We start from the raw sequence: 21,806 nt of genomic DNA, 5'->3' as shown, positions 1-21,806 counted from the left end.
ATACCTTTTGATCATTGGCCGAACAAAACAAGCAATTTGAAGATGTAAACTTAGGCTCTAGGGAATTGTTACAGGTAGTTTTCACAATTTTCTGACATTTTACAGACCAATCGATTGATCTCAAAACCAATTGAAAATTATTAGTTGCAGACCTGCTTTTATGTCAGATATACTAATGGTAATGAAATTCAACAGTAGCAATCAATTTTTAAGCATTTTATTATACTTGACAATTCAACAAGTAAGAAACTGATTTTGAATTAAATGTATAAAACATACATTTCAGTTGCTTTTCACGATCTTCCCTTTGGATTCCTCACATGGAAAAAAAAGTCTCATTCTTACTTCAGTGATGACCTACAGTACAGTGGATGCTACCCGAATGCCACAACAGTGAGAAGAGGTAACAAATAAATCTGAACAGAAGTGAAAACAACCTCCACTTGCATCTAGAGTCAGTCTTGGTCATTTGTACACAAGTATTGTGACATGGTGATGTACCTATATGTCATTCCAAAGAGGACAGATGTACTTTTGTTGGAAAGTACTGAAACTAGATGCATTTACAACAACAAAAAAAAAAAATGTTTACTGATTTACATTCATGTTACACTGAGCTAGCTGTACCTTCCTTACATAGTCTTTAAGACAGTACAACTTAATAAAAACAGTAGTAACCTTTGCCCTTTATTCGCTTTACTCCAGGGCAGAAATAAGACTGCACAAACTCTTTGGCTGCATGAATTTTTTTTTTTTTTTTTAATCAAAAAATAAATATACAGTGTGCCCAAGTATTTAAATATATACAAAACTTACAAAAAAGTCATCATCTATACAGTGTAAAAATTCAAAGACGTGAACACAGCTAATTCCAAGTTAAATCACTGAGCATCATGTTTACCAAAGGGACAATGCACAAACCTCAGTGTATTTGTGCCTTAAAACACTAAGAAAAACAGGTTATCCCCATCTGCAAAAATCATTTGAACAGAAAGACGAGTCACGAGTAGCTTTCATTGTCAATCCAAGTCGTCATCCACTGCTTTTTTCCAAAAGGATCAAGCTTGACTTTTCCATCTTTATACTCAGGAGTTTCCTTTCTGATCCGCACGGCGTGGTAGCGAGGGACGCTGCTGTCTTGTTTAGAGCGTTTGAAGAATCCACACTAAGAGGAGAGATTTCAAAAAACCCAATGTTTCAAAAACACAATGCATTATAAAAAACTGACAAGTGTCAGAAAAATAATTTTATGCACACTGAGCAACAGAGGAGAGAGGTGCAGGAAAGTTAAGCATGCTTTGCAGTTTTTAATAGGACATTTCAAAACGGCCAAGCAGTCAAAGCGATGTCAGCAAAAGCACCTGCAAAGCACCATTACAAACAATGGAGTTTGAAGAAGAAAATATTAAGCCTGGTGGTTAGAAAACACACTTATTTCTTGGCAAAATTCAGAGACACATATTGTACGAATACCTGAAAACCTATGATAAATGATACTTCTCTAATCGTACACGGACCACAGCATCTATTCAATATTTGTTCAGGTTAAATTGAAACTTAGAGGTGTTAGTACAATGTGTGTCTGATTGAATTTTCCTGCATTAAATCAGCTGATTTGGCAGGAGAGTGAGTTCAGTAGTGACTGCAGTAACCCATGCTGACAGCTTGTCTTTACCCCTGCTCAGAGAGTATAAATCAGGCCTCAGCCGAGAGTTTGTCTTTGTCAGACGGCTGAACATGGATCTCTGCCTTGTGATATGCAGCATCATATTGGTCTTTTGTTGCTCTCTTGAAGAAACCACACTGAGGGGGAGTAAGGGTGATGAATGGTTAAAAGTGACAAACTCAATCAATGATAATAATTAATAGGTAATATGACTTCTTCCAGCAAAACATCAGAGAAAATACATTTTGTTGAGGAAACTATTTTATCCGAAGAGTCCAGTGTTGCTCAAATGTCACCAGACAACAACCAGATGTTTCTTGCGTATTTGTTGCTCATCCACAGAATGTCCAGACAGATGCCTTTTAAAACCTAGACCCAAATCAAACCTGGACCCATGTTTAATATCAACCTCAGACTCAGAACTTGAGTGCCTCTAGATGACATCACAGATGAACACACCTGATCTTTTACATAGTTGAAAACATTATTGTTACGTGATTAATAAGTTGAGATGGAAGCAAAGACAAGTTGAAATAACGTCTCTTTTAATCTTACAAGCAACTGAATATATCATTGTTAAATTTAACCACTACCTAATACTTGTGTTGTAATTTTAAAAAGGAATATAGTTTGATATTTTGGGAAACACAATCAATTTGTGGCAGAGTGTTAGACGAGAGGATTGATACCACTCTTAAACAAGAGCCAAGAAGCAAGTTAAACAAACATGACACAGTATAGTGAGTTCATTAGTAAACTTAAGACAGAGCCAGGCTAACTGTTTCCCCCCATTTCCAGTCATGTTTCCAGCCAGATAATAGCTGTATCTTCATTATTAGCATACAGACATGAGAGTGGTATCGGTCCAGCCTAACTCTCGGCAAGAAAGCAAATTAGCGTGTTTCCTAAAATGTCAAACTAGTCCTTTAACTGCTACTGACTTTAAAGCATTAATATATATAATTTTTTCAGATTCACAAAGTCAGATTAAAAATTCAAGTGTCCGGGATTCCATACTCTCATCTGAACTGTAACCTGACAGAACAGAGGTCTGATTGATTATCTTCTGTAGCCCTAGTGTTGAAATTTGAATTTTTCATCTTAAATTTTGCTGTCTGAATGTAACCAATCTAATTAGATTTTTTTTTAACTTTATTTGAATTTTTATATCTGAAAATTCCCAGTTGAATTTATGCAACTTGAATAGGTTTTTTTTGAATATTGAAAAAAATGTGTAATCTAATTTAGCAAAATTATCTCTATTAAAAAAAAAAGGTATGTAGGTAGTAATAATAATAATAATAATAATAATGATAATAATAATAAATAAATAAATAAATAAAAAGAAGAAGAAGAAACCAAGGAAACTGGCACATCCGTTTTTTAAAACCTGTAACCAGCAAACAAAAACTAGCAAACAAGGTGAATAAATTATTTTTTCAAGTTCCTTTTTAACAACTTAATATCTTCTACTGTTCAGTTTCCCTACAGGTCCATGTTCTGTCTCCCATATTCAGCCTTTGTTATCTCTTATTTCACCAAATATGGATGGTCTGAAGATGCATCATCCTCATACTCACCTTCCAGAGCAGAAACACCAACAGAGCCAGAATAAGGATGCCTGCAAGGACAGCCACCAGTATGATCCACCAGGGAACTCCTCCATACTGTGCTACTGCACTTTCTGGGGACACTGCCACTGTCACCTGCAATAAAACATCAGAGTGAGGGAAACCCAGCAATCAGGTGAGTTAGGATTAAGATCATAAACAGGTAATAATTTGGTGTAGCGGTTGAGCTACTTACGTCAGTGTTAGGAGTCGTCAGGATCATGTTTTCGGCCTGAGCCTGAAGCACGAGCCTGGCCTTCACAACTATATGCAAGGTCGAAACAGAGGCATAATCCTGTGCAAAAATAGAAGTGCCTGAAAACGTTGTACCAAATCAAGAGGTCCAGTAATATCACGAAATACTGATGAGACATATTTAAATTACAATATGTCACCTCAATAAAGGTCGAATTCCACAGACGAGACCTCAGCTCAATTGTTGTACCATCCAGGCCCTGCAGGGGGCACTTGAGCACCACACATTTGATCTCTCTCCCACAAATCTAGGAATGAAAGGGCCTATTACACATCAAATCTACACCTTTGTAAAAGAACGTGAATACATCCATACAAAGACTCACCAAGACTTTATTTTTGTCCAACAGAGAAGACATTTTTCCACCAGATTTTCTTTCTTCCCTCTCAACTTCCCGTTTTGTTCGGGACACAGTGGACTCCTGAGAGCACATTTCTTCACGTTATTACTAAGCAGTGAAGGATTGTGGAGATTGCAGACTTTCTGGCCAACAATGATTAAACTTTAACTACATGAAAATAAAAAACAATAAAACCGTACCTGGATGTGTTTGAGAGAGTTGATCTCAGACTCAGGAGAGCAGCGGATGTCCTCCTGTCCTGTAGCAGTGATCTTCACCAGGTACAAAAGCCATTTCCCATTTTTGTTGAATTTGGGCCACTGAATGTGTAGTGAAGCTTTAACAGAAGGCTTCAACGACCTCCACAAGTTGTTTATCTGCAGGAATGATCAATACACTAGCTCTTACTTATTTCATACACTGTCGCATTTTATAATAGCAACGCTTTCCGAATAATATACAGATGCAGGTGACGTGAATAAACTTACTCTGAATGTATAGTTAATCAAGCCTCCAATCTCTTCTTCTGTCTTCATGGCACTTTCTCCTTTCACAACACCTCCAAAAGAAACCTGATTAGGACTGGCCTCCCTGAGGAAAACCATGAAGTATTTTCATTTCACATACTGTTGGAGGCGCTGTATATCTGCTGTATCTGTAGACAAACGGTAGTTTCATACAACAACACACTTACCCACTGACTGACAATGGCAATTCAATGATAACTTGAGCCTTTACTTTCACAGGGGCAATATTTTCTTGCACACTGGTCCTGAAAGGCAGGGGAAAAAAAGTATTTATATTATGGTGCATTGATATACATTAATAGCATTAGCAACTTACCTGAAAATACAGGAAGAAGCTCGATTTATGAAAAGTTACAGGCTGTAGTTCTACAGTATTCCTGCACACGTACAGAACATAACACAGAGCTCAGCTCAGCATCTGTAGCAGCAGTACTTACGTTTGGAGCTGCAGGTCAATGTCAATCTCCGTCGTGTCGAGACTCATACCCACAGTGCTCAGGATGATGTAAAATGTAGTCTTGTGGAAGAAAGGAAAAAGAAAAAAAAAGAAAAAGAAAAAACACATCACATTTGAACAACTAAATGCCAAAGTATGGATTAGCATGTGAGCATGACAAGTCTGTACCTCTGAGTCTCTCTTAAAAGGATTTCCCATCTCACAGTCTGCTTGAGAGCCATTCTCATTAGCAATACAGATGATTGGCTTTTCCACCTGGAAAGAACAAATTGTAAAATTTGACCACCTGGATGGTTATTAAACTACAAATCAGAGAGTAATTAGAGTAAAGTTTCTGCAAAACTGTTAATGTTTTAAAACATTTTTTACTCCCTTTTAAGTCACTTTTTCACTAGGTATGGCAATGGCTTTCATTTGGCTGTTTAATGTCCACAAATATCGGATGGATCCCTTTGAAATTTTGTACAAATATTTACGATCCCAAGAGTATGAATCCTGATAACTTTTCATCTGGTGCCCCAAACAGGTCAAAATGTTCACTCAGCCAGTCCTTTATTTCATGACAAGATGCAAAAATTTAAGACCAAGTCAGTGCAGTGCTATGAGATATGATGTTGGTCGTAACTTGCACTGTTCTGGAGGCACAGCTGTTATATGCTAACATACTAAAATGTTATCGAATATGCTAAATAAAAGCTGTTATCAAACTTCAAAACCATCTGGCACCAACCAAAATCTGGCTGTAGCACCAAGTATTGAAACAGTGAGGTACAAAAAAAATTGTCAGACAGATTTATAATTACATATTCTTTGATCAGATAGTTTGTGCTATAAATGAAATTAAAAAAAAAAAAAAAAAAGTCAATATTAGACTATTTCATCTAGGCACAGTTCTTGTACAGCTGCAACATTTAACATTTGAGGAGTTTAGCTTATTTTATGAAAAACTTTCTCAAAGTGAGGTAATGAAAAAATATATCAGTATTATTACTAAAACCAAGGTATAACATCAGCACTTGTGTAAAAAAGTTTCAAACAATGGCCAATGTAGTGAGGATAATTAACTTTTTGCCTCACTAGTGGCAGCAAATTTTTCCGACATGTTTTTTTCTCGAATGTAAGTAGTATGCTGGCAGCGAGTGGATCTGTACACTTACCATTGTTTGGTGTGAGCGGACTCCAGAGTACGACAGCGCATCTGGGAAAGTCCCCAAAAGCTTTGCTTCATAAGCATCATCTCCATTCATGTTGTTCACTGTCACGCGCAGAGCCAAGTCCTTCCTCTCGTAATTCAGATGAAACACGGGGATGTTGTTCTTGCTGTAGATACACAAACATGACCACTCACACTTCAGGCTGAGCTTGGTATTAAAAAAAAAAAAAAAAGGTAGAGCAGCATTAGAGTCCTTTTTTCTGGCAAATGTAAGTAATTTATTCAATCACCTTTTACCTCTGGTTTGTATAATGAGGTACTGTGCTGTCGACCTGTCTGGTTGCTAGCTATGATTCCATACTGGGGGGGGTTATTGGATCACTGAGACTGAACCATGCAGCTTATGTGAAGGCCCAAATACAAAAACAAGGACCCAAAACTATTAAATGTGTGTGTTGACTTTCATTGGGACTTGAGGTAATAGCAATTCCATCACGTTACAGAGTCATTTGATTGAATGTTATTTAAAAAGTGTTGTTCACTAAAGATTCAATTAATGAATTTTACCTTATCTTACAACATTTTTAAGATCAAATTTTAGCTTAGAGAGTGGAAATGAAAGAACTTACATGGGTAGTGGGGAGTGCATGTTGTTTTGTTTGTAGTATAATTTGTACTCCATCTTCAGGTTACTCCGACAAATATGATCACTTCCACATCCCTCTTTTACAAAGTTGACCTACAACGACAAAAGCCATAAACAAACTTTACTCCACTGTAAACATTTTGACATTAACTTAATCACAAATGGTGCAGGCTGCATGTTTACCTCAATGATTTCTTTGCTCGGTTGAGAGGAGTCTAATATAGGCATAAGCTGAGGGAGGCCATTCCTTGTCTTCTGTCGCTTTGTACCCAAAATTTCTGCAGACACCTCAATGGGAATGCTCCTCATCTTGTCCTTAATATTTTCCTGTGGAAATCAAACAGACAATGTAGTGTGGAGCATAATAACTGCTTCTACATGTGTTCTATTATACAATAGTTATGTTTTTTTTCATTTAAATAGATAGTATCTGTGTTTAACTGAAAAAAATGAATACATTATATTCTGTTTTGTTGTTAAAAGTTACTTTAATAAAAACAAGTTAATAAAAAAAATTCTATCCTTTCTGTAGGCATGTTTTTAAATGTACCTTTTGTGCTGATTGGCTGCTTGTGGAGCTCAGCATTTAAAGATACAGACAGTCTTAACTACTACCTTGAGACTGTTGTGGAAAATATTTTTAAAAGATATATAATTTGAGATAAAGCGTTCTGCGGCTTTTCTTGGTATTGCGCGTGTAAATCTCATCTGTAACTTCCAATTTCTTAATATGTGTACAGATGGTTTACCCCACATTTACTGCAGCAACTGTACCAAAAATATGCGTGTATGAATTTCACAGTTTGTGATGTAATACATTAAGGCTGCAGCTCACTGCTAATTACTCATAAAAGAATCGAGAAAATAATTAGGTCTATAAATGTCAGAAATTATTGCAAGGTCACATTCTTTCACAATCACAGTTTCCTAAAGCCCAATATGAACTCATTAAATTGTCCACTTTACTGACCAACAGTCCAAAACTCAAATATGTTTTACAATCACATACAATAAAGAAAAGCAGCCGGTTCTCACAATTGAGAAACTGGAACCGGATAATATTTGGCATTTTTACATGAAAATTTTCTGAAATTATTAAACAATTATCATAATAGATGCCAATAAATTTTCGGTCAAACAACTTATAAACTAATTGCTTCAGCTTTATAATGCTTGTAGCATAGGATTTAAGAAGCTGACAGAATGTGTAACGTTGAGTGTTTTTTATGCAAACAGCTTGCAACTCCAGAAATAATCTTCTCCAGAACATCAAATTTATTGATACATAGTATGTGTGAGTGCTTGGACATGTTGCTTTAAAAATACCTTTATATACACTTTTCTGTTTTACTAGCAACAAAATGTTTTTCCGAGCACTGTTGGATGAGTCTAAATATCAGTGCAGACTAACTCAAGTTGTTCCTGGTTGTTGTTCTCTGCATGGATCAAATGCGGCGAATGGGGTTTAACTGTCTGATCAATATGTTTTACCTTAAGTTTGGCTTTTATCTTGATGCATGTTTCCTGGTTTTGACCACGGAGGTCTAAGGTGCCGTTAAACTGGTAGTCTGTGTCAGCGTGGGATTTGTTCAGGAACATCAGTCTGGAGTGCAGCCCCTGTTTCCTGCGATCTCCATCTGCCTCGATATAATAGCTGATAGCTGCATTTTACAGGGAAAGAACGTATAAGAAAGAATGGCTCAACAATCTTGTATCAGGATAATACATTTTGTTTTACTTACTTAGTCTAGGGCTGTAGGATGCAGGATTTGCCATGAAGGTGAAGCATGCGTCCACGGTGATGCTATGGATAGGGAAATTGATTTTTTCAAATGATTCTAAGAGAGAACGTTTTGACTGTGAGGTCTGTTTAAATAGAATATTAGAACACCTACCAAATGCTGTTACCACAGGTTTTGATTGTAAGGTCAATTTCCTGTGGAGATATTTTGACACCTCTCCTGATGCTAATGACTGGCCGTGCCCTGAAAGAAAGGTTTTTAAGTGAAGTTGTGATAGAAATCAGTAGGGTTTCATTTTACTTATAATGTGTGAGGAAATAATTACCTGTAAATTAGAGCTGTGTCCGACAGAGAGCCTACAGCCAGGTCTGGATAAGAGTTACTGTCCAGGTCCATGTTTCCTGCCAGGGAATAACCAAATAATCGGAGGTTGTGCTCTTTTCCTGAAAGGATCTGTGACAACGGGGAAAAATTTAACAAGGAATGGAAATTTAAAAGAGGTAAGCAAATTTTTTAAAATAACATAACATGGACCCTTTTTGTTCTCTAATGTCAGGACAAGCTAGCATTTCAATAAGTCTGGGTTCCAGAGCAAGACCATGTATTAATATTAAGGACATTCTTTACTGATCAAAGGTAAAAGCTTCTTTGCTTGCACAAAAGAATGACTAGACGGATAAATGACTTGTGACTATCTGTAAAGATTCCCATAAAGCTTAAAAAGGCCGACCTGTGCAGGACTGGTGTTGATTCCTTGTGCAGAGCCATGATAAATGTAGACTTTTCCTGCCCCGCTGTCATCATAAGGAGCTCCAACGGCAATGTCTGAATGAGAAAGTAATCATTTACTGTAATGTGACAGCAACTGATAGAGAGAACATAAATGAGCTCCAGAATGACAGCTAAATTACCTTCATATGAGTCTTGATTGACGTCTCCAATGTTCTCCACTGCCAGTCCAAACATCGAGTCTTTGGTCCCATTCAGACGGATAGGAGCGATCTTTTCCCACCTTCCTGCCTTGTTGATGTAGACGTAAACAGCCCCTCCTACGTCTCTGTCCTTCATGTAGAATTGAGGGGCTCCTACAACTATGTCCTGCCATCTAGATCGAAGAGGAGAAGTAAATATTTATAACTATCATACAGAATGTAACTTATTAGATAAAGAAAGTCCAATGAAAGGAAAACATTGAAATTATATATTAGTGACAGATTAGACAGCATTATAATAAAGCGACATTAATGGCAGCCAGGAACTTTCAAAAAGCTATCTTTCAAAGCTATATAAATATTTCTTTCATGTGTGTATATACTTTTCTTAATTTTTTGACTTCTATGATTGATGCTGAAAAACCTATTCCCCAATAAGATTACATTTTATTTATGCTAAGGTAGAATAAGGCCATGAGAAAAAAATGCTACCTACCCATCACCATTCAGGTCAACTACAGCCACGTCGTATCCAAAGGAGGATGCCAGTCCTGGCCCATGCAGAGTGTGCTCCACAGAGAGTCTGGTGGAGGCTTCCCTCTCTTTCTTCAACAGGACCACAGCTCCACTGTGATTGGCTCTGGGTGCTCCAGCCACCACCGTCAGGCTGCGACGCCTGGTGATGCTGTGTCCCGAATCAAGGGAGAATCCTAAAGTGTGAGAGATGTTGTAGGACAAACATATCTTATTTTACACTGAAGAACAGGTTTCTATTTTACCCGTTTTCTCCCTAATTTGGAATATCAAATGCGGTCATCGCTGATTTCAGGTGTCTCTGCTGATAGAAATGGTATTCACATCCATTTCTTTTTACCTGTCTCTGTGCAGCTGTCCCAACCAACCAGTAGGAGTCGCTAGTGCAGCAACAAGAACACAATCTCTCGCCACATCTTATCTACAGACACTGCCAAATCTGTTCATTCCAGGGGTTCCCAAACTTTTTCTGTCATTCTCCTCCTTAGCAGCCAAAAAAAATCCACATCCATCTAGTACATAAACTGATTGAATTTCTGTCAACTGATAACAATACTGGGAAAGCTAATGACAAAAAGGAGCCAGGTTGAATTTCATTAAAAATAAAAAACATCAAGAACATGACTCGCATGTGTCTTTTCATACAGGTTGCTCAGTCATTTCTGTTGTGCAAATAAAAAGTGCGAGTAAAATTTTGCCAGAACTGACCTCACAAAAGACACAAGGCTCCTCTGCTATATTGACAAGAAAATCAAGAGCAACATCAGGTTCTTCATATTTTGGATTTGACTAGCACTTTCGCTAAATTAACATCACTACCGATCTTGTGCTTTCACATGTCGTTTTGTTTTATGAGTAACTCTGGCCTACCTGAATCTTAAAAGCCTTGTTAGCATCCAAATGCTATTGGTTCTTTATCGATCTCAAAGGAATCAGATTCAAGGGCTTTTTCACAGCAGATGTTTTGACTCGGCACAGCAGGAAAAACACAGGTGCAACTAATGTTGGCTCTGCTCCAGCAATTATTGCAATGCACTGCAACAGTTAATTATGTTATTAGTTACACCTGTGTTTGACAAGTCTAAATATCTATTTTATTTAGTTTAACTCCACATTTTTTCCTTTGGTCATATTCAGTAATGGTACCCTGCAATTGCTCGGCACCAGTCTAAGGGGACCTGCCCCACAGTTAGGGGAACACTGGTTCACTGGAACACACAATCAGCAACTCTTTGAACAAGTATTATGTATTGGTTTAACTGAAAGGATGCACAAAAGGGGGCAAAGTTTAAAAAAGGAAAAAATTTTAAATTAAATGTCATATATACCAGTAAAACAATAATGAAAAGTACTCTCAAGGCAAACATGATAAATGTGTCAAAACAGCAAAACACGTACTCAAAAAAAAAAAAAAAGAAACTGGCCAGGATACATGTGGCACAGAAAAAATAACGATAATATCTCAGTTTTGTGGTTAGATACTCACCGAGATAGCTGTTGGCAGGTACAGGCACCAGCTCAGGGTTCAAGAGATGCTCATCTCCAACTTCATACGGGCCGTCATCATACACTCCCATCTCTAGCAAAGTGTTGTTCTTTTGCTCCACTCGCACAATGCCTGCAGAGGAGGAGAGTGAGCGACGCAGTAGATGTGGATAACAGGCGTGAACAAAAAATGTTTATCATAGGATAAAAACAAAACATCACACTACTTGTTTTAACAGAAAGATAAAACCTGATTTCCCCAGTGAATACTGTAAAGCACTGTGAGTTACGGTCAGTTAATGACCTTTCCAGTTGTAAGCTCCTGGTGCTCCAAAAACCACGTAATGGTAGTCCTTGGTGAAGGTGGCAGCCAAACCCTGCTGACACGATCCAAACATCTCATGGCCTCGGGCTCTGCCCTCACAGAAGTTCCAGTTACCTCCGTCCTCATCAGAGGACGAGTCAATGGTCAGGTCCTGACTCAGGACATAGCAGCGCCCAGTGATGTCGTGAGACTCCTGAGGGGTGTTCACAAACAAGCGCCTCTGATAGCGATGAGCACACGTCTGAAATTACAAAACACAGCTGTGCATTAGTTCATACTTTGATAACAGGTAAGACCACACCAGAACTCAAGGTTACCGGAAACGATGATTCAGGCGCTCAGTTTGACTTACCACAATCTTTCCCCCAGGTCCCTGGCTCTGAACCATCACCCCCATCCACTGATTCTCCTTGTTCTCAATACGTATGTCCTCTTTCAAAATGTAGCAACACAAGACAATGATATGAGCACTGATATTCATTCTTGACTTCTTGATTTCTTTTATTTTCCATTTTATAGCTGATGATTGTATTTGATACAAAGATTTGGTGTTGGTATGATGTCGCTGAGGCATCTGGACCCATGCATCATTGCTTTTTTAAAACAAAGACCACAATGGAAGTAAGTCTTGGACTTTGTTGTGTTACATTTTACAGATATATGGGACCGCTCTCTCATTGTGTCAGCTTAACTTAACTTAACTTAACTAAGACCTTTGAAACAATAATAACAAATGATAGAGAGATATTTAGATAGATAGATAGAGCGATAGGTTTCTTACCTTCATTATCAAATTCAACGCGTTCACAATCATTGGACTGAGAGATTTCACATTTATAAAGTCCTCCTGTGATGTTGGCTTTCTGTTTCCCTAAAGCTCTGGCTCTGGGAGCACCAATCAACAGCCTGAAGAAAAAGAGAAAAAAAAAAATACAAACAAACTATTACTTTCTGAGGCAAAAGTATTGAAATTTGGTCTTACTTGTAATCACCTGTCATCACTCTGACCAGCTATAGGGTCTACATTTTTAAGAAGACCTTTTGAGAAGCTCCAGGGCAGCAGCTTGTTGAATTTAGTACATGTATGTGAAAAGATCAACAGTGAGAGTGACAGTGATGCAACAGTGATGCATAGCAACAGCAAGAATGTGAGTTTTCCTGTCGAGAAAAAGAACGCAACATGTCTTGTGGCTGCCTTCGTGCAATACAAATATTGTGGTTACTGTTGGCAGAGGAATTGGTTCCACTTGTTCTTTTCTCTGTCTGAATGTCAAGGCAAAACAATAAAGTCTAGAAGAAAGCCCATACTCTAAATCTGAGAGGCTGACATTAAGCACTCATTTGTCTATTAAATTATAATGAAGCTGTGCAGCAAATGTCTCAATTTGAAATCTCATTGTTAACAACTGTCATTATACGTGCAAGAATTAAGAACAATAGAAGCATCCTGTTGGCCTAATTTTTAAGACACACATCTTATAACCACATCATCTGTGTTTCATTTCTAGGCAGCCACCTTAGTTACACACCATGCCTTTCTCTTTCCCCCGTCTCTGTTTCCTGTCTGTATCTACACTGTTACTATCAAATGAAGGCAAAATGAAAAAAAAGAATTAAGAACAATATAGATGGCTGACAAATTACAAGGAAAAACCTAAGTTGCTCGGTGAGACAGTGAAGGATCTGTTGGATAAATACAAAGAAAATCAGTTTAAAGAAGTACACCTGCCCAGTGCTTCAACCTATGGATGAAAATGGAATGATGTACTCTTTAAAAGGTTGGCTTAGGTCTTAAGGCAAAAGTATAAGCCATATCAGTCAGATTTAATACTGTAAAAAGCCCTGAGACCAGATTTTACCAGACTTCAATTTAAGCCAGGAATAACAACAGTAGCTTAACAAGACTAAGAGAATATTAAGAGCATACAGCTACAATAGTGGCTCCAAGAGGCTAAATGCTACCAACAGTATGTTAACAGGCTCATAGTGACAATGGTAACATGCTCCAAATGTCTTGGCAATCCATCCATAAGTTGTCAAGACATCTCATTCAAAGTCACCAATGTCGACTGAAGGAAAAGTGAGATCACCAAAACCATTTGAATACATCGCCCGGGAACCATGAATGTCTTCACAAAATTTCATGGCAATCCATACAATAGTTGTTGAGATATCTCTGCCTGGACTGAAGTGGTAGACCGAAAGTATGTTTTAAGAAGAGATTTAAAAGATGATAATGTCTCAGCCAGACTCACTCCCTTGGATGGGTCCTTCCTTCAATTATTTAATGATAATAAATATTAACACAGCAGACATAAAGCTGCTTCACTGCATGTCTTTAAGTGGTTAATGTGCATATTGCATATTGTGTATTTCGTAGGAAATATGATTTAGGTTTAGCCCATCAAAAGCTGGCAGTGTTCAAGCAGTCTCTCAAAGAGGTTCTGTGTTTTGTGATAAAAAAACAAAATTGAAAACTCTCCTATGTGACAGTAGACTACTGTCCTGACATTCTTCAGAGGGCAAAGGAGCACTGAAGCAGACAATCTAATTTGGAGCGTGTTAGTAATGTAGTTATTCTTCCCAAGTTTTGCTCATTGACCACAGCTTCTCCCCAAAACCCAAATTCTCACAGCATGAGAAGAGGATGTGTTTCAATGGGCACTCATGTGAGCAGCCACTGCATGACAGACACAGACAACAATCAAAGAAACCTCTCAGGTTATGTCATTTCATGTTAAGTCAAGTCACAAAATCTGTGAATTTGGACTTTGGAATGAAATATCTGCAACTGGATTTAGGTCAGCAGGTCAAGAAAAGAAAGAAAAAAACTTAATGATGTCAGTTTTGTCAACTGCTATTTTAATTCATTTTTGTGAAGACTCAATATTAATACATCATTGCCACGGACTCACTGGAGATGCTCTGGAAGGCAGTTACAGAGAAAAGCATGAACAACTAGCAGCATGTCTGTGTCAAGGATCATTTAATTTGATTATAGCAGGCATAGTAATGCTTTCAAGCCTACTGACATGATTTTAGTACATATTTATTAACAAATGCCTTTTGGCATTACTTCAAATGAACATATCTTGTGACAACTGGGACATAATTGAGACCTGTACCAACCACAATTTGTTGTACTATACTAGTTATTTTCTTTCTAATGCAATGTTCTCGACACCTCTGAAACTTGATTACAACTTGTTGACTGCATTTGTAACCTTTTACACACTCAAACTCATGCAACATATATATATATATATATATATATATATATATATATAGTGAAACTTGTGAGGCGAAGAGACCACAACTGGCTATATTTCCTGTCAGTGGCGGTTACAGAGTTCGTCCTGCACAGAAAAGTCATATTGAGAAAACATCAGAGAAGCAAATTTCACGCAAAAAATAAAAGTCCACTAATCTTGGTGGCAAAGTGAAATAATCACATATAATACTTTCAAAGTAAAATTCAGTTTATCACAACTTAGGTTATACTTTTGTACTTCATCTCTGAAACGCCACAACATCTTGTTGTCAGTCTTGTCAGCAATTGAACATTAGCTAATCCCCTTTATAGTTACTGTTGCTCAAACGTTCTGTTCTTGCACGTGCAGTCTACAGTGATAATAGTTAAGTATTTACCAGTCGAACTTTTTTGAAATTTTTTGAAACTGTGGAATCTTGATTTCAGACAGAGGCAAACATTAACAGGTTTCTAATTAGTAGTGATCATCAATGGCAACTGTCACTGGCTGATTTTGACAGTGGTGACTAGCTACCTAATTGAGCTAATGTTATAGCTTCATGAGTTCTTTGAAAACAAAGTCTCCGTCTGACTTTTTAATGTTTTCAGCTGACTTGCCTTGAATAAATAAGACATCAACAGATAGGACTTATATTGCTGCACAACACAGGCTCTTGAATTGAAGGGGACTTGGGGTCATAGCTTTTTAACAACCTAACTAACGTTACTCAACTGTATCTCAGATATTAACAGAAAACTTTGGAATGTGCCATTTAATGGTGAGCATTCAGAGACCTGAAAGGCTCATAGCAGCTGATCTGTAATGTGCTTATGAGGACTTGAGATTTGAATTACGACTTGCTCTTACATGAACTAAGGGGTTAAATTGGAATTGACCCAGAAGACTTATAAACCTCTATTGTATCCCCTGTCTCAGTGAAAATAACATCAGATTAATGGATATGTCAGTCACTAATGATTGGTTAGCACAAAATTCATTTTTCAACCCATTAAAAAATGGCCTAATAAGGCAACGTAAGATTGAATAATTAAATGTCACTTCTCTCTGTCTTTTGCTTTTTCACACTAAAGTATAATTACTAAAACTGCTAATATAAGATTTTTGTTTTATATGAATTATCCTTTAACATAATTTTGGGGGGAAAAAGACAACAAATAGTACACTTCACAAAGTAAGCCACACTATCATGTGTGAACTTACCAGCGTACTTGCAGTGTAGGAAATTTCTCAAAGGACTTAGAAGAAATCCTCTCCACCCTTTTCTTCTCTTCATGACTCTGCAGTTCCTTCTGTTACCCACCTATTGATCTATGGGACAGCACCGTGGCTCGTCATTTGCTAAACAAGGACTCTCCTGAGGAGGTGTGATGTAAGACTGAAGACCAAACTGCAAACCCTCTCCTCAAACAAAACTCAGTGAAATGCAAATACAAACAAGAGCCTTTACAAAGTTAGCTTCACTTTGCCACTCAGCCCCTAGCTGGGTTAGCCTAACATGCCTAATACACTGATGCTGACTGCCTCGCAAAAGGCTAAGAATTTATTTTCTGTGTCATCAGAGAGACAACAAGAACCTATATTACTGTATAATAGATAGACCCTAAAATATAATGCAATCCAACACAGCAACACCATGATCTACAGTGTCAGAAGTTATCACAGAGTTGAAACAACACTTTGACTTAAATTGCATTGGATTTTGTAGATTTCCACTCTGTATCAATCAATCTATTCCCACAGACAGGGACTGCATCCAGTTCAGACTATCAGCGAAAACAAATTTATTGTGAAATTTAATGACAGAAAGAATGTAATAATACATTTATGGGGCTGTGTATGAAAGATTCGTCTAAAGGACTGAAACTTGCAGTTTAAGATAATGTACCACTAATGCACTGAGATCTCCTTTCTGCTGTAATTGATAGTTAATTCACGCAAAGCCAAATCCATGAGGCCAAATGCAGGAAAACGTCACATTTTTTGTAGAGCTTGTTACACGGGTAAAGAAGAAACACCTCCAACTTAACAGCAGAGTTACTCAGGAAAGTGACAGTTGTGGAATTTAGCGAGTAACTGAGGGGTAGCATTGACATTTACATGCAACACACCTGTTTTAGCAGACCCACGATCTAGTTTTTCAAAAAGACAAACTTTTTGTAGTTTTAGAATTTGAATAAGTAATGTAATGTTTGCTTGATGTACTAGTAAAGAACCCATGGGATGTAATTAATTCAACTATCACATTTAAGTCAAAAACATGAAGTAAAATGCAGTCTACTCGATAAATCAGGACTGATGCACTGGCCATATTTGCTAACTGCGGATGAGTCGGTATTGACATATGTTTTTGCCAGTAAGTAACCAGAAACTGCAGTACAAAATCCCAAAGAAATGTTTGAGGTAGAGTTTGAGAGTTAATTTCTGACCATAAAAACAGTAGTTTAACAAAAGAATCTTGACTCAAGGTCCACTTACTAGCTTTTCTAATGTAGTTTAGGAAAAGGATAGACATGTGTAAAACCTTCCGCTCAGTACGTATCATATAAGGAATCGCATACTGTAAGTTATCCTTATCAAAAACATTTTTCACCTCATAAATCCAGTATCAGTCAGGCTACAATGTGAAACCACGTCCCATTATGCAGCATGTTTTTCACTGCAGTGTAAATGGGACTACATAGTGACTGGTGTGGGTTTACACAGTGATCTCACTGCTCTTTGTTAACAGATGTGCTCCAGTGCTACACAGCTGTGCACTCAAAGTCACAAGAACTGCTGCAGCTGTTCTAACTGATTTAGTTTACACACACATACATACACGCACACACATACTGATTGATGCTGTGATTGGCAGGGTACTCATGGCTGGGTACACATCACAGAAGAAACCATGAGTAATCACTACAAGTACAGATCAACTTTAAGTAAAAAATAAAGTTTAAAAACTCAGACTTTAAAAAGTCTTCTGATTAACGGTTTAACTGCATTTTATTAATCCTTTTCCAAGCTACACAATTTATTTCAAACTTGCCAAACTGGAGTATAAAGTTTGACTGAAATGTCTAGATTGATGATTCACTGATGCGTTTACTCTATCAGGTTACATGTGCACAGATGGCTGTGCATGTCCTGTCAAATGGTCTTTTTCTCTGGTTTCATTGAGAGGATGTTATATCCAAATCATTAACCCAACACATTATTCATCGAAGAGGCATCCAGTTGCTTCTTTGCAAGATGCCACATTATGTTCAGTCTCGTGTTGAAACATAGCTCTCCCTATTTCTTTCACTCAACAGAAACCAATATGAGAAGGAAGGCATAATAACACCATAAAAACTCTGAGAAACCAAGTTGTGCTTTCAATGGACCCATTAGAGGAATAGTATGGAAAAAGTTGCATAAATCGTTTCATGTATTATAAATAAAACATCACTTTAATCACAAACTTTTTTTTTTCCTAATTGCCGCAAAGGGGGGAGAGATTTGGGTTTTAGCTCTGAAACACAGAGGTGTTGAAAGACCAGGTCAAGATTGACATAAAATGAGTTTAATCTATCTAGTCACACATGTTGCTCACTGAACAGAGTGTTTAGAAAGGGCCCTGTAAAGGCCAGCCTTTCTCTCTTCACATATGATTTATAATAATTAGATTAATGTTAGACGTGATAGCCAGTAGAATTTTACAGCTGCTAGTGATTCGTCATCGAACACATGTTCATATGAGAACAAAGCAGACAGATGTAGAGTGTGTGACACATTGATGACTTGTATTTCATGGGTTCAGAGTGCCAGAGTGGTCAGTGTGCCTCACAGCTTTAAGTTAGTTAGGGCTGTTCATTACCTACTTCTGTGTGCTCTACCGAGCTTTCACTTGACCTGTCTGGCAGATTATCCCAGGGTCACATGAGGATTAGAGCCGAAATCATGGCCGAGCTGGGGAAACTGCTGTGTATTCCACACTTTCCTCTCAATTTAAAAAAAAATATTTCGGAGACCTATTTAATTAAGAAAATAACTGTCACAATAATCGACAAAAAAAAACTGTGAGTGGTAGCTCTACTAGATAAAAAATATAAAATATTCAGTTTTCTATCATAGATGACATAGAAAAGCAGGAAACTGTCAAATTTTGAAGCTGGAACCACCAAATGTTTGGTATTTTCTTGTTGTCGATGCATTTTCTTTCTATCAACTCATCAACGGTGCCTTCAGTCACTGTTTAATTTTATGATAGGTTAAGCAAATATCAAAAACAACAAAGAATTGCAACGATGTTGTTTGTTTCTGTTCTCAATAAGCAGCTTTTGCACACATTAGCAGAAATTTTTGTAGCATGTTTGCCTAAACCGGGGCAGCTTTCGCATAGATCGGCATGTAAAGGAGGCAAATCTTCACTCTCCTCTTACTTTTGGTTGGTTGAAAAACAAACTATCAGGCCAGTCTCACCTTTTGAACCACTGTTTGCAGAACAATTATTCCACTCAGTTTCATGACTTCCACTGTCTTTACACTTGTCAACTCTGACAAATGTAAAAGTGTGTTTTTTGGGTTCTTTTTGGATTCATGGTTCTTTGTGAACAGAAAAAAAATCCTTGTAAAAAACAGATTTCCAGTATATAGCTGGTACATTTACTACGTCATGAGCTTCCTGCACACAGTAGCCAAAACAGCAGTTAGATAAAATTCCACAAGTTGAGGCAAAGAGATCTTTGGGAAATCTAGTCCTGTTATCAGGGCTTCTCATTCCTGTTCTCTGTCTCTCAACATGCTGCTGCAGGGTCCTGTGGCTGCTGACCAGTGTATACAACAGTAGCTTTAGCATGAAGCCTCACCCTGTTCACAGGCTATGACATGCCACCCCCTCTCCTCACTCAGTTACTCAGTTACTCGGTTACTCTTTGTGTGGCAGGATGATCAGGCTCATCACACAAGACCTTTTCTGCACCCTCAGGGCTAGCCAAAGGAAATGGTTTACTGCAGTTTATGCAAAGTAGCATTTGCTGGCATCTTGAAATGCTGCAGAGGAAACAGTTTACAATATAACTGCTGTTTACTTTTATTTTGGCACAACCTGAAAATCTCCCTGACCTGGCTTATTTGTGTACATGTCAATGTCTGAAATGCCTGAAATATGTGACGGATGAGCACAGGATGCATCAGTCAGCTACTTGCCATCAATCTTCATTCAAGACAACTATAAAGATTTTTTACTCATCCCTTTGCGGTGCCGTTTACATATCGAAGTTTAAAAGTAAAACCATTGAGCGAAAAAAGCACCTGCTGAGATAAAAAAATAACTTTTGTAGTCTTGTGGCGCAGCCCACCAAACACCATTCATTAAAAGGACATTGCTAATATTAACAGGAATAAATTCATATACAACTGAATTGAAATTGAAAAATTGTCCTGAAGAAAAAGCTGTGAATACAAAAAAGTTAATATTAACCAGTTAACTAGGGCTACTACTAACAAATATTTTCATCAACCATCAATCTACCATTTACTTTAGTCAATTAAATATTTAAAAATAGATAGTGCAATGTTGAATTTACCCGGTTTTATGTGACCAACAGTCCAAAACCCCAAAATACTCCGTTTACAATGTTAGAAAACAGAAAGAGGTGAAAAATCCTCAAATATTTGACAATATTCTTATAAATCGTTTAAATGATAAACCTATTGTCAGGATTGTTGAAAACCAAACGATTAATCAACAAGCTGAACAGTTGCAGCATTACACCGATCCTCTCACTGCTCCCTCAGTTTGACCTTACAGGCACATTTGCATGACAGTTATAACCATTGTTTGTTCACTTGTTGTCCTTTAGGCTGCTTCCCATTTCATATTCAAAGCATCACGGGGGGACAGTAGAAATCTATTGAAAATGAGAACAAAAACTCTCATCATCTGACAAAAAACACTATGGGCTTTAGAAGATTGTTACTAAAGTCCATTTTAAAGGCTGCTGCATTGCCTTACATCAAGCCCTAGGGGTGAAAATCACTTCATTCGTCCTGCAAAGGCAGAGTCCTTCAATCAAGTAGACGTTCCCTGCCCAGGGTAAGCCAGATATAACTTTAGATAGAAAGAAGTCATGTTAAGGATTTTTTAAAGTTAAGATTTATTTGAGTCAGTAATCTCAGTGAATCTGTGTCGTCAGGTGTCTCTCATAACGGAGCTGCACTTCCGATCAACAATCGCAAATGAAAATAAACAGAGCAGCAGAGATGTACAGTTGAAGACATCACTTACATTCTTTTATCCGGGTTGAGTTGCCGGTGCATGGCGAGAGAGAACCCGAACAGGCTCCCCGGCTCTCCGCCTTTCCTGATGACATGACTCGTGTCAAGGTTGAAGGCGAGCACCAAGGCTGGCTCCAGAAAGTAAACATGAAGTAAAAGTGCAGCACAGACAGCGGAGTATCCTCCCTGCAGCAGCATTGCATCGCGGTCCAGATGTGTCCAGTAGTCCAAAGTTAAGAGCCTCTGACCCTGATGCTCCTCGCCGCTCGGCCCGGTGCAGTTTGACTGAAACCTGCCGCTGTTTGTTCCCTCACCCTGCTCTCCGTTGCTGCTCCACAGCGCCAACTCCGGCCACCAGGACGAACTTCACGCAACAGGAGGCCGCCCGTTAAAGTACAGGGACAGACTCTTTTTTGACCATATAAATTTGAGCTACATTTATCAGTTCAAACCTGAAAATAAACACTGACACTCACACCTTATGCTGTTCCTCCGCAATAAATACGATAGAAAAAAAATCAGTTCTATGATAAATTGGAAGAATGCCATATGATCATCACAACAAAGCTGGATGTCCCAGTTTGGATCTTCCTCCACATTCCTCCATGTTGAAAATAC

The 21,806-nt window shown here is 37.9% G+C and overlaps 1 protein-coding gene across 2 annotated transcripts; it reads right to left on the bottom strand.

Annotated features, from left to right (window-relative positions):
• Positions 1–218: 218 nt before the first annotated feature.
• On the bottom strand, positions 219–21,458 carry itga6a (integrin, alpha 6a). Of its 2 annotated transcripts, XM_040148532.1 has the most exons (26): positions 21,199–21,458; positions 12,455–12,579; positions 12,026–12,105; positions 11,653–11,914; positions 11,350–11,481; positions 9,826–10,039; positions 9,309–9,502; positions 9,128–9,222; positions 8,723–8,850; positions 8,551–8,640; positions 8,398–8,459; positions 8,147–8,316; positions 6,839–6,982; positions 6,639–6,748; positions 6,014–6,176; positions 5,025–5,111; positions 4,837–4,916; positions 4,567–4,644; positions 4,361–4,463; positions 4,073–4,249; positions 3,858–3,953; positions 3,672–3,779; positions 3,473–3,571; positions 3,247–3,372; positions 1,676–1,803; positions 1,053–1,165 (listed from the first exon to the last, which is right to left on the bottom strand). In XM_040148532.1, the coding sequence occupies exons 1-25, from the start codon at positions 21,384–21,386 to the stop codon at positions 1,696–1,698; spliced, it is 3,219 nt and encodes a 1,072-aa protein (XP_040004466.1). In that variant the 5' UTR covers positions 21,387–21,458; the 3' UTR covers positions 1,053–1,165; positions 1,676–1,695. The 2 variants fall into 2 exon arrangements, with proteins under 2 accessions (XP_040004465.1, XP_040004466.1); XM_040148531.1 differs by lacking the exon at positions 1,676–1,803 and having other exon boundaries at positions 219–1,165.
• Between the last annotated feature and the right edge of the window lie 348 nt (positions 21,459–21,806).

This window comes from Xiphias gladius, chromosome 16 (genome assembly GCF_016859285.1).
Source record: "Xiphias gladius isolate SHS-SW01 ecotype Sanya breed wild chromosome 16, ASM1685928v1, whole genome shotgun sequence".
Classification (NCBI taxonomy): Eukaryota; Metazoa; Chordata; class Actinopteri; order Istiophoriformes; family Xiphiidae; genus Xiphias; species Xiphias gladius.
This window is presented reverse-complemented; position numbering and strand designations above follow the sequence as displayed.

Coding starts and splice junctions, on each gene's coding strand:
- itga6a (XM_040148531.1), bottom strand. CDS start 21,386: ATGCTGCTGCAGGGAGGATACTCCGCTGTCTGTGCTGCACTTTTACTT. Junction 11,915..12,025: donor GACCTGGGGGAAAGATTGTG/GTAAGTCAAACT, acceptor TTGTAATTTCAG/ACGTGTGCTCATCGCTATCA. Junction 10,040..11,349: donor ACCTGCCAACAGCTATCTCG/GTGAGTATCTAA, acceptor CTCACACTTTAG/GATTCTCCCTTGATTCGGGA.